General features: G+C 39.2%; 1 protein-coding gene across 1 annotated transcript; it reads right to left on the reverse strand.

Moving 5' to 3' along the window:
• Positions 1-3,106: 3,106 nt before the first annotated feature.
• Positions 3,107-12,233, reverse strand: ca7 (carbonic anhydrase 7). The gene is made up of 7 exons (XM_042486867.2): positions 12,078-12,233; positions 10,885-11,082; positions 8,151-8,269; positions 7,824-7,919; positions 7,297-7,359; positions 7,046-7,201; positions 3,107-4,503 (listed from the first exon to the last, which is right to left on the reverse strand). Exons 1-7 carry the CDS (start codon positions 12,112-12,114, stop codon positions 4,384-4,386), a joined length of 789 nt encoding a protein of 262 aa, XP_042342801.1. The 5' UTR covers positions 12,115-12,233; the 3' UTR covers positions 3,107-4,383.
• Between the last annotated feature and the right edge of the window lie 211 nt (positions 12,234-12,444).

A 12,444-nucleotide genomic window follows, 5' to 3' on the forward strand; every position in this document is an offset into this window, starting at 1 on the left:
AGGAATTTAAAATACTGTGTATACACTATATTAGTAGATTAACCTTTGAGTTGTAGACATGGGTAGACATACATGTGTTGCATATATAAATTGATGATGAGGTACCTAAAAAAGGAAAGTAAAGGGCAAGTGCAGCCTCCGTTTTTCATCATTTAACAAACATGTAGTTCATTCAAACACTCTGAAAAACTTAATTCTTCTGTCTGACCAGCAACTTTTCCTGCTGCTCGTTTGTCCCGGTTTGTATTTCACAAGTTGCTCAGATGTTGCTGTGTCTGGGAAAAATCACTACAACAAGCAAGTATAGATATCCTGATGCTAAAAATACGCGTGACTGACTCTATTTCTGAGGCCTGACTGTAATATCATATTACATGGCACATCGATTGTGGCTGCAGATGATGTGCCTGCTCAGGTATTCTCAGTCTCAATAAAGCTCCCTGATGCTATTTTGGAAGGATTATTTGAGAATATGTGTTAAATATACTTCACACACCCCCACTTTCATTCCTTATTCATTAACCTGAAACTGGATTTTTCCACAGCCATCAGCAATTAGATGGAAATGAAACCAGATGGGGTAATGCAACCTCTTGATTCAGACAATACGTACATAGTGGCAGAGAGGACGGACAAAAGGCAAGGTCAAGTGTTACTGATAGCAGAAAATACAGATGTGGGATATGAGTTTCTGTGGTTGTCAGCCATTTTCTATGAAATACACCATGTAACTGTCACATGAAGCCATTTCAAGATGTCTTACAGTTGTCTGTGGTTTATTTTTACTTTATTAAAAGCAAACCTTGTGTCTGATAAAAAGAAAAACAGAGTGCTCACTGCATGTGGCACAACAGAGAGTAGATGCTGCCACCTACAGGAAGACCGAAATAACCTGAATCCATTGAGTAAATGACAAAAACATCATCATAAAAAAACAGGAAAATTAAATCATGTCTGTAAAAGAAAATAAAGCTGAAAAAATAAGAAGTAATAATAATAATAATAATAATAATAACAATAAATTTTGTATATAGGCGCCTTTCAAAGCCCTCAATGACACCTTACAAGACACAATGAAAAACAAACAAGAATGTTTCCATAGATCATTAAGTCAAACACATCAGTAATTTGCAGTGATAAGTTGATAAATTAACTAAACAAAAAATACAATGATAAAAGTTAGGTATAAAATCATCTTCATAAAGTCATCATCAGTGCAAATGTCGATGTGTGTCACTATTAGATCGCACAGATTATGGTTTAAAGGTTGAGAGGGAATTTGTTTTATGACTGCTTTCTATGGTTTTCTTGCATTACATTTGGACCTAGTTTTTAAAATCTCAGAGTAATACTATTTTAAATCTTATTTCTTCTAATCATAATTCTGACCTCACAAAGATCTTAAATCTGTTCAATCAAACTAAATACCCTGATTTTCATTTCAGTTAAAAGACATATTTTGTCACAATTATCATTTTGTAAACCTAATCTAATAACCACAATATAAGACCACACAGTCTAGTTTTTTAATGTTCAAATTTAACTCCATCTTGCCATCTGTTGGACAAATATTGTAGCTACACATTAAAGCCACAGAAGAATGAATTTAGATTAAAAGAAGTTCACGTGATACTTTGTATACCTCCTACTGTCAAAACTCATAAGTGTAATCAAATAGCAAAAGTGAAAACATTTGACTGTTTTTTTTGTTTTTGTTTTTTGTTTTTTAGAATTTCCTTACTACGGTGTTTCCCAAACTTCTCCTTGAGTACCACTTGACCTGCATGTTTTAAATGTCTCCCTGCTCCAACACAGCTGAATTAAATAATCAGCTCATTATCAAGCATCTTCGGGAGTTCAAAACGAGTTGATCATTTGAATCAGCTTTGTTACAGCAGAGAGACCCAACACATTCAGGACAAGTGATACTCGAGGAGAGGTTTGGGAAACACTGCTTTATTAAATCCAAATGTGAATAAGAAACTGTTTTTTTATATATGTATATATATATATATATATATGTTATAAGTGTATCCATTCACAGATAGTTGTGTTTTTGTGTGTGTGTGTCTCTGGATGAGCAAGGAGGGGTTTCTCCCTCAAGAGTATCTTTTTTTAAGAGGTTCAGTTTATCGGACATGTGACGGCCCCTCTGCTTGTTTCCTCTGCTGGTGCTGTGTTTTGTCATTGGCAGTAGACTTGAATGATTGCAATCAGTGGTTTGATGGGCCCAGTGTGCTGTATGTACACATAAGACGGATCAGCAGTCATTCAGTGCTTGCAGACCTCCTCAGCACACCTCTTTGTTTGTTTTTGCGGCACATTTTCACTCATCCACTCCCTACTGACTCTAAAGATTTCAACTACTTGTTTGACTTGACTGGATTACTTTCAATCACTTTGTTAGTTTACCAGTGGTTGTGACAGACATGGTACTTTATTGATACAAGGACATTTTTTTTATATAAGTCTCTAAATAAGTCCTCTGCTACAAGTGCACTAAATATTGAAATTGAAACCTGAAATCTATGCCTGTACAAAGTGGTGTAATGGCCTCCCTCTACGTTACAGCCTCATCCCATTGGATTTATTTCAACATTAGCTTATTGAAAATAACTAAGTATTTAAACATTCCGAATTTAAGGGGCAAATCAAACTGTCTCGATGAAAACAGTTGGTAAATAATTGACTGTGATCACAGTTCGTGCTCTTCTCTGTCCCCCGCCGCTGCAGGCTAAAATCTGGCTACTAATTACCTTAAACCAAGTGTTGCTACTTCTGATCAGTGAGAGCAAGTTTAAACATTTGCTTGAATGGCTCCTCTGTCCAAAAACATATTGTAGATACCAGGTACAAGGTTCAGTTACAGCAGCTCAAACAAAGAAGGTGAACAATGCTTGATAGTAAGAGGAGAGACCATCAGCTGTATTTTACGAATTTAGAGGTCTGCTTGTACTTGTCTGTCAACAACTTGATATTTGCCATTTGACTGGATTTAAAACACTCAACAACAAACCTGGAAATGTGCAGTGTTAAGCTGAGAGCAAAAGCTTGAAAACTGCTAAATTTGTTAATGTCTGTCTTCAAATGGGAGAAGAAAACACAGTAAAACTAACTTCAAATTTTATTTTGATACAGCAAACATGGCAAGATGTTAAATGCATTACAAAAATATTCAAACCACCCATAAATTACAATTTTCATGTTCAACAACATAAAACAATTGTAAATGAGGTGCCATTTTTTATGTGTGCATTTTGTTGTGCAGTTTGGGAACAAAATAAGCTTCTCCCTGCCATACCAAGTCCATCTAAATAAGAACCAGTATTACACAAAGCTGCCATTACTCTCCAGAGTGAGACACCGGAGCCTCTGTCAGACATTAACAAACTGGACTGTGCGTGTTTCCCTTACATTGCAGCTTCAGAGGTGAGCTGTTAATAACAGTGTGCGTCTATGCATAGTAAAGTCACCAGACCATGGAGCACTTCAAGCAGGATGCAGTTTAAAGACAAATACATTATTCATGCTTTGTTCGGGCTGCTTAAATGTCAAAAAAACCCAAATGAGAAATAGATGTGAACACAAGTTTTTGCTATAAATAAAACCAGCTTGGGGGTGAAAGTCTCAGTCTCTTGAGCTCTAAAGGACCTGAGACTTTCATGCCCTATGTCATGGTCAAATGGAGCAGTTTAAGCAAACAAAGCACTAATCCAATCCCAACTGGAGGTGGGATTGTTGGACTGGAAGGGATCTATGGCCACAAGGACTGGGAATCCACCAGCAACAGGCTGGATCAACATGGGATCCACTGGGATCAGCAGGGAGGCTGAGGTCGTGGACCTGTAGATGGCAGAGTGTTGTGATGTTAGGCTGCAAACACCAACAGACTGCATGAGAGTACAGACTTACTAGATGCACATACAGTACATGTAATATTTACATATAATAGCACCTTACAAGAGGTCACGACAGCACTTGTTTTTTTTCTTGAACAGCTATGGAGGTACAAGTACACATCCAGCCTTTGAATCTTCATCAAAATAGAGATTAAAATATTATGATAATATCAGCAAATAGCACAGAGTAGTCAAATAAATTTACAAAGTCTTGTCATGATCTTATTTCTTTATAATATCCCTTTTATTTTTCCCTTAATCGCTGAAAAATTTATTCATCCTACTGCCATGAAGCTTCTGACCAGTAGAGGGACGCGTGCATCTCAAGGTGACGGCGGTGATGACAATGACTCTTTTGTACAAAGAAAATCAGAAATCCTCAGGACAAGCTACCATGATGTAAAAAAGTACAATCAAATTAATGCATTCACTGTTGTCTAAAAGAGCCTTTGTTGTGTTTGGCTTCAGATCTCTCGGGGTCACATTAATTGGAGGAGCGCACTTTCCTTCCTTTGAGAGGCTGAGGAGGCCTGAAGTTGTTTTCCATGCGTGTCCTCTGATCCTCTTCCTCTCCAGTGAACAGAAGCGTTCTAAACTTGCCCAGCTGCATCGGGTAAGACAGAAAGACAGTGTTTTCTCTTAATATGTTTGCAGAGAAATTGACATTCTGGTGTTAAACAGGTTCTGTACACAACTTTTGCTCCACACTGTATAATACAAGCACATTAAAAAGGTTAAGTGTGGTGATATTCTGCATATTAAGAAATCCCATTAGAAGACCAAACCCCATGACACATTTGTCCTTTTTCGAATACTTTCCTACCCTGTGTGTGGGATGTGTGACACAATGAAAGTGGTGAAATGTATGTCCCTTTTTTCAGTTGATTATAAACTAATGAAAACATCATTCTGAATAATATACACCATTTCTGCCAGCGGATGCCTCTAAATCCCACTAACTGGACCTTTAACTTGTGCCACTTTCAAAAACCTAATTACTTACACATCCCAACCTCTTTTTGGTATTTCCCTTTTAGCTCTATGTCTACAATTATGAGGGAAAATGAAAAACAAAATAATAACCTCTTATATAAGGGCTTTTCCCTGCTGGGTCTCCATGCAAGCATTTCTCAATTAAAGCCCTGCACACATCCAGCCGTCCATCCATCAGGATAATCAGCTGGAGGGGATCAAAGGCTTGAGGCCTGGAGTCGTAGGTTGTGGGGCCAGTTGCCCAGCTTACGCCTCACCCCCAGCTATGCTTCAAACATGGGTTTAAAGACGAATCGTTCGTGGCTACACCCCGAGGTGCCGCCGTCATTAAAACTCCCGACTCCTCACGTACAGTCCTGGACTTAAAAATGGGGAACTAGACTAAAAGAGATCAACAAAGTGGGAGTGTCTAATCCAGAGGATGGTGGCAGTCGCCACGGGGCCTGCTCACAGGGGGACCTGGACAGCATGTGCTGCAGACATCCGGTTATTCAGCTTAACTTGTCAGCAACCTGGAGTTACCAGGCTTAAACTCTTTGATTAAATTCAGCGTTAAGAGGGGAGGATGAAAACAAGTCAGCCCTAAACACGGCATCCCCCATGATGATACTCACTCTTGCTCTGGCCTATTGCTAAATAAAGCATCATACCTTGGGGCCAAACAGTAAATTTAGGACTTAGTAAAGCACAGTGGTAAACCCCACCATGACTCAAACCTGGCATACTGATCCAGTGATGCTCAACTTTGTTTGACAGCGAAGGAAGCAGTGGCTAGCAGAGCATGTAGCCTAACATTATGCAGAAAAATGGATGCATGGATCACACAGAAAACGTCTGTCTCCTGGTATGACAGTGTTAGCTGAAGGTATTCTACGAAGGATTGTAAGTTACTGTCAAAATGCTTGCCAGCAAAATTGAAAAGTAAAAGCCAACCCCAGATTCTTGCTTCTTCGGCAGTTTGTCCCTTGGATGTCTGCCTGGTACAAAGTCGCTACCTTTTTATAAAGTCCAGACCTCACCTGAGTGCTGTGAGGGCACACACCCATAAATGAAAATACGATGAAAAATACACGCAGATGGCAGAGTCTCTGCAGGAAAATACACTGCGAGGCACTTCTGGAGGCTCACAAGTGATGACTGAGAGGGATCACTTCTGTAAGAGTCAATACCATAGACTGTAAATAAAAATGGACAACGTGCCACCAGTTACCCCTACCATGATTAAGTGAAATATCCGAGATACAGGCGTTGCCATGCTGCACTGGTGATGCTGAGAGCCGGAGTGTAAATTCTGTACAGTAGCGATATCCATGGTGGGGAGCTCCCGCCAAAACACCCGTCTGACCAATTGCAAGCAGCCCCATTGAATGCGAGCACACTGATTGGCTGTCACAGCTGTCAATCATCGTGGAAAAATCCCCTTTTCTTATAATTGATAACTCATTAAAACCAAACTTATCATAAAAAACGCACACTTGAACAAACATTATAGCGATGAGAACTACCTTCAGTGACAGAGACCATCTTTGTAAAAAAGTTATTTGGCTTGTACTTTGAGTTTTTAGTTTGGCTTATGTCCCATTCACTAACATGATGGGGTGAGCTTTATGGCCTATACTGCAGCCAGACACCAGGGGGCGATCAAGATTGAAAAGTTACACTTTGGGAGAACTGTCATGTTGTCCATCTTTATATACAGTCTATGGTCCATGCATTGTTTTTAGGATATCCTGTATGGTATATATTAGATTACAAAAAGTAAATCTAGCCGGTCTCTTTTATATTTAATAACATATGCAGTTCGGAATCAAGAAAATATGATGTCCACTTTGTCTATTTGTCTTATTTCAGATATGAATATTTATCTAATATATATTTTTCCATTTATTGTGAATGAGAGATGTTTGGCTTGTACAAATATGGTACTGTAATTGCCTCATTTTAAGCAGTGATTGTAGATCTAGTTGTAGTTGAGTGGTTTCCCACCATTGGCCTGCAGCTAAAACCATTGTGTTGGTGTTAATGCTGTGTACGAATGGCAAGCCACCTGACCTGGAATAATAAATAACTATCACGATGTTCTACGTGTTGGAAATCTGGCACGTATTGTGGTGACAGGAACATGTTTGCAAAACACACAAACACACACATACCTGTTTTTCAGACACTATAATTGGCTCCTTCACGACGATCCAGATGACGCTCTCGTGCAGGGGGGGGGTGGTCAGCGATCCCAGGTACGTCCAGTAGTGGAGGCTGCTGGGCAGGAGGCACTTGGGGTTGAAACCTTTGAAATCGGTGACACTGCCCTGTAAACAGAAACAGAAAGACAACAGCTTTTATATCACTGCAATATAAAATTATATTACACATGATAAAATCCAGTGAAGATCATAGTGCATACCTTATACTTCACCATATACAGAGCGTCTGTTAGTGTGTGGAGCCATCTGTGGTCGTCACCTGTCTTACAAAACACACAGTATTGCTTTTGGATTTCATTTGAGACTTTTGAAGTGAATCCATATAAAATCTTTGTATATATAATCAACAAAATATCCCAAATGTTCATTTTTGTTGAGGGTGATACATATCAGAAACACAACACTCATAAGGGCAGTAATTACTGTAAGAAACTACTATGTTAAGTCTTATTGTCATAATGAAGCTTTGCGACAAATAGTTTTTTCTCACTAGCTTACATCTTCTCCAACCTTTCGAAATCACTGCCCACATCTTAGACTTTAAATTTAAGTGACGATAAAATTCTGAATGAGTACAGAATTGCTGGACTACAACACATCATTCTGCATTTGCTTCTGTTCAACTTGCCATGACCTAAAAAACAACTGCGAAACTGTTACACTAATACAAAATGGAGAAGAAACACAGGGATAGAAAATGGGAGTACGCTTAAGAGAAACATCTTACTTCTAAAAAGATACCGAGGACTGCGAGGCCGTCAGGAGCTGCTGCCGCCTCCCCAAACGTCTTGTACTTTACAGCATCCCAGTGAACTAAATGAAGCTAGAGGGGGCAAAGAGGAGGAAAGAAAGACTCAGAGAAACAGAACTGGCTTTTACAGAATTAAATGAAGTCACATGCAACATTAATGCACAAACAAAAAATACTATAATTCTTTAAAGCAGCTTTTATTTCATAGCAAAACTACATATACATAATCATACCTAAGCCAAAAATGGGTTAATCTGGATTTTATAATAAGACAGTGACAAACTGAAGTATTCGGACACAGACCTCAGAATCATAGCCCCTTCCTGCAACAGTGTGCTCAGAGCCCTGGCAGCCCTTTCCACCCCAGTGGAAGTGAAACTGTTTCAGCCTGTAGGGGTTGTCAAGAGGGCCTCCCCGGATCACTGCGGAAGATCAGGAGATGTAAAACACATAAAATAACAAAAACGTTTGGCATTCTCACACACGCCCACACCCCTAACCCTCTGTGGCTGTTACACAAACTGCTCTCCAGCAGCACACAGCATCATGTGTGCAGCATCACCCAAACAGCAACAATGCATGTTGAGTCAACCTGGTAACACCCAGCATACTCAAAGGGTTTCGTGCGTAGGATATAGGGGTATATATTGGCAGAAATTGAATATACTATAAGTATACTTCTTTTTAGTGTAAGAATCACCTGAAAATAAGAATCATTGTGGTTTTGTTACCATAGAATGAAGCATTTATATCGACATAGGGGGTGGGTCCTTATCTACGTAGTTCACCATGTTGCACCGCCATGTTTCTACAGTAGTCCAGAACAGACAAACCAGACACTGGCTTTAGATAGAGCCACTCTCATTTTGGCATATGCAGAAAAAAACTGATTTTTTTTATGTGAAACTGTATTATTCTGCGTTTTTACTGGTTTTTTATCAACTGGACTGTTTGTTTTGGAGAGGAAGAGACCTCTGTAGGTAATTCAGCTCCCAGAAAAAAAACATCATCTGGATCTTAAGTTATCAGAAAAAATAGGAGAGCGCACACAATCAGGTTCTGAACCAGTGGCCAGTCTGATACGAGCCAAAGACTATTAAAGAAACACTGATTTGCAACGTTAAACTGCTTTATTCCATGTTTTCACCTGTTTTTCACTGATTCATTTGTCTCAGTGAGGAATTCAGCTCCTGGTAAAATCCTCCTGAACGATTAACACTGAAGGAGTTCCAACCAGAAGAAGTTTCAGCTGGTTTCAGTCAGCAAACCTCACTGCTAGATGTCACTTAATCCTACACACTGCTCCTTTAAATTCAATTTCTAACTCAAAGCTGAGACAAGAGCACCAACAGACAGACCGTCTGCTTTACCAACAAATCTATCACAAGAGCTTTGCAGTGCAAGCTTTAGTTTGTGACACAAATAGACAATCCTCTGCTAAATAAAGCGACGTTAAAGCTACTTTTAGCTTGGTTCAGCTTTACATTCAGGTCCATTGGCCACGAAGGATGAATAGAAACATTAATATGTCATAATGACGTTCAGCCAATTATCAGAATAGTACAGACTGTTTTCAGAGCCTATAACTGGCTGATGCTGCTGGGTATGAACACCAGTTTAATCTGACTGTTATTCATTGTGATGCTGCTGACATCCTTCTGACAAACAGGCCACACATCAGTCCAGGTCAGATTAGCGAGGCATGAATGGCACAGAGAGCAAAACACTTATCTAGTCTATCTTACAATATAGATGGAGGATATTCACAGGCAAGGTTGTAGGTTTCATTTCAATAGTTGGGGTGAAACATATAAAATTGGGGTTCCGGGACCTTAACTGGAAGTTTTTTTAGCATCACACACTCAATTACTTGCATTTTTTGAGAGCTTTTTTTTATACAATTTGTGCATTTCCTGCATCAATTTATGGTGAATATGTGTTAAATTTTGTCAAAGTCATCTTCTCCGTTGATGTGTTTATTGGGAAGGAGGGGGGATGAACAATCTTATCTGTTAAAAAAAAACAGTTTACTACAGAAATGCAATAGTAGCAGGTATGACGAATTCTTTATCTTGAGTATCATAACTTATGTGCTGAATCAGGTAGTTAAAGATGATAATAAAGTTGTAAAATTAGACCTTGGTAATGCCAACATTAATGACTGCCTTAAGAAAGAAATTATAATTAACTTGACTCCTGTCATGTTTGGTATTCTAATATGGTAATATGATATTTTGTTACAGGTTTTATGTACTTGAATGCTATGCATCGACCCTTCTTTTCTTATCAAAACAACAATGACACAGAACACTGTCATGTGTAAATATATATATGCATGTGTACAGATAGACTTAGTTACATGTGGCAAAGTGACAACAGGAGGTTTAGGGGGATTTGTGAACCTCATTTGATCTACGGAGAAATGCTGAGGAAGGGCAGTGGTTTTCCTGCAGGTCTCCTTTTTCAGAAACCAGTTTTGGTGATAGCCACTTGCTTGCTCTGTGGAAACTGTCTGAGCCAAACAACCCCACATTTCTGAGCTTATCATTCATGTTGATGATGGGGTGGTTAACGTGGATCCACCCAGTGATAAAAGCAAATGGGGTCATAATAACCACTGAGATCATCTGACATTATTATATCTCTTGTCCAGCAGACAGATACTCATACAGTTAACTGCTGCCTTCACTTTCCTGCAGCATAAGCAGGCTTTTTTGTAACCTCTGATTATGGTCAGTTGTGCACATGGTTTGCACTTTTCTTAAAATGAAGGTAATCCAACCTTTCAAGCATGTGTTTATTGAAAGTAAACTTTGAGTGCAGATTTCCTGCATGTTGCTGACATTAGACATCAAATGATCCCTGAACTGTGATCTCTGTCAAAAACAAGGCTGTCAATAATCATTAATACAGTCATAGATCGTATCAGTTCACACAGTCCATGCCAAGACGTTAATATCTATTCACATTTCAACTGACTTGCTTGTGTGACCTTTGCTTTCAGAAGTTAGAAGTAAATAAGGACAATTTTTCTCACCTGAACGGTCATCTGAGTCTTCAAACTCCACAACGACAGAGTGTCCGTTGTTGGCGATGTTGATGGAGGTACAGTGATCGTAGTTTAGGACAATCGGACCCAGATTGGCGTCATGCACAGCCTGTTGAGGGACGATGTCAATTGGAGACTGCCTGTTCCCCTGGGCAACGGGGAAGCTTTTGTGCCACACAGATGGACCTTAAAAAGACCACGATGAAGCAACAGAACATTTTCGACAGCTTAAATACACCCAGCACTGCATTTATGCTTTCAGGTCCAGTTCACGGTGTTTTGATCAAATGTACTTTACAACAACAGCACTTCATCCTGTTTATGTGTGTATATATGTATGAATCTTTATGTGTATATGCAGTATATTTTTTTTACAAGGTAAACTATTAGTGTTTCAAAGTGTTTTAACAATCCAATGAGCCTTTGTTTATATATAATTTATCATGAAATTTTATTTTAGTTGTATAGATTTTATTTTCAAAATTGCTATTTATATTACTATTGTTAGTATTATTTTTGTATTTCTCTTTTTTCCCTCTAATTTATTTCCTTCTTAGGTGTCTGGGGAGGGTGGGGGTGTCTGAATGTTTGTGTGTATTTACTGAAAAACACATGAATAAATTCAACAAAACTAAAAACAAAAAGCAGATTTCTCTGGGTCAACTGCAAAGACAATGATTCATTTTTTTTTTTCCAGAATAACGCTTTAGTGTCTCATTTAACATTTAGTTTGAACTATTAACCGCTGACTGATCAAAGTCTGTTTCTAAAGCAAAAACTTAGCCTACAGGTGGGACCATCAGAATAAAATTAAGACCCAAAGAATCAAATGTTAAAGTCACTCAAGACTCATCCCAAGCATTGTAACACAATAAATACAACATCTTGTCTTGAAAACATATATTTTGGCCATGACACTGTGGCAGTGCAATGTTTCTCAGTCACGAGCGCAGGGCAGATCGGGTGTAAAGTCAGGTAAAGGTGACATCCCTTTAAGCACGAGGCTAATCTCGCATTAACAGTCTCTATTTTACTCCTCTTGAAAGAACGCGCAATGCCTCCCAGAAAAACGAAACAGCAGTAAAACTGGATTGTAGGATCGCAGGTTAATTAACAACCAAAATTATGAATGAGAAAGAGGTAAAGACTCTGCCGGCAGCTCGGATGCTGTGAGGTCTTACCGTCCTGTTTTCCATATCCCCAGTGACTCCCGGGCATTGTCCCTGTAAGTGGATTCAAGTCTGACCAATCTGTCGGTTTGACTCCTGCACTCCTGCGTGCACGTGGAGGACGGACACAGGTTTCAGCCAGTGCAGCTATTGATCAAGTTTATCTAGTGGTCCAAGGGGAGGGCAATTATCCCTTTCTTGACACGCCCCTGCAAGCCCACACACGCGCGCGCGGCACGCACACACGCGAACATAGTCCACCTGTCGAGGTTTTGAAGCTTAGTTTGTCTGATGTCACTGGCTGGGTTTTTTTTTCAAATTAAATGATTTCAGGAAAATATTATTAGGCCTGCAATGCGATTATATTACCAACATTGTT

Source organism: Plectropomus leopardus, chromosome 1, assembly GCF_026936395.1.
Source record: "Plectropomus leopardus strain MGB_pleo_1.0 chromosome 1, ASM2693639v1, whole genome shotgun sequence".
NCBI classification, from domain to species: domain Eukaryota; kingdom Metazoa; phylum Chordata; class Actinopteri; order Perciformes; family Serranidae; genus Plectropomus; species Plectropomus leopardus.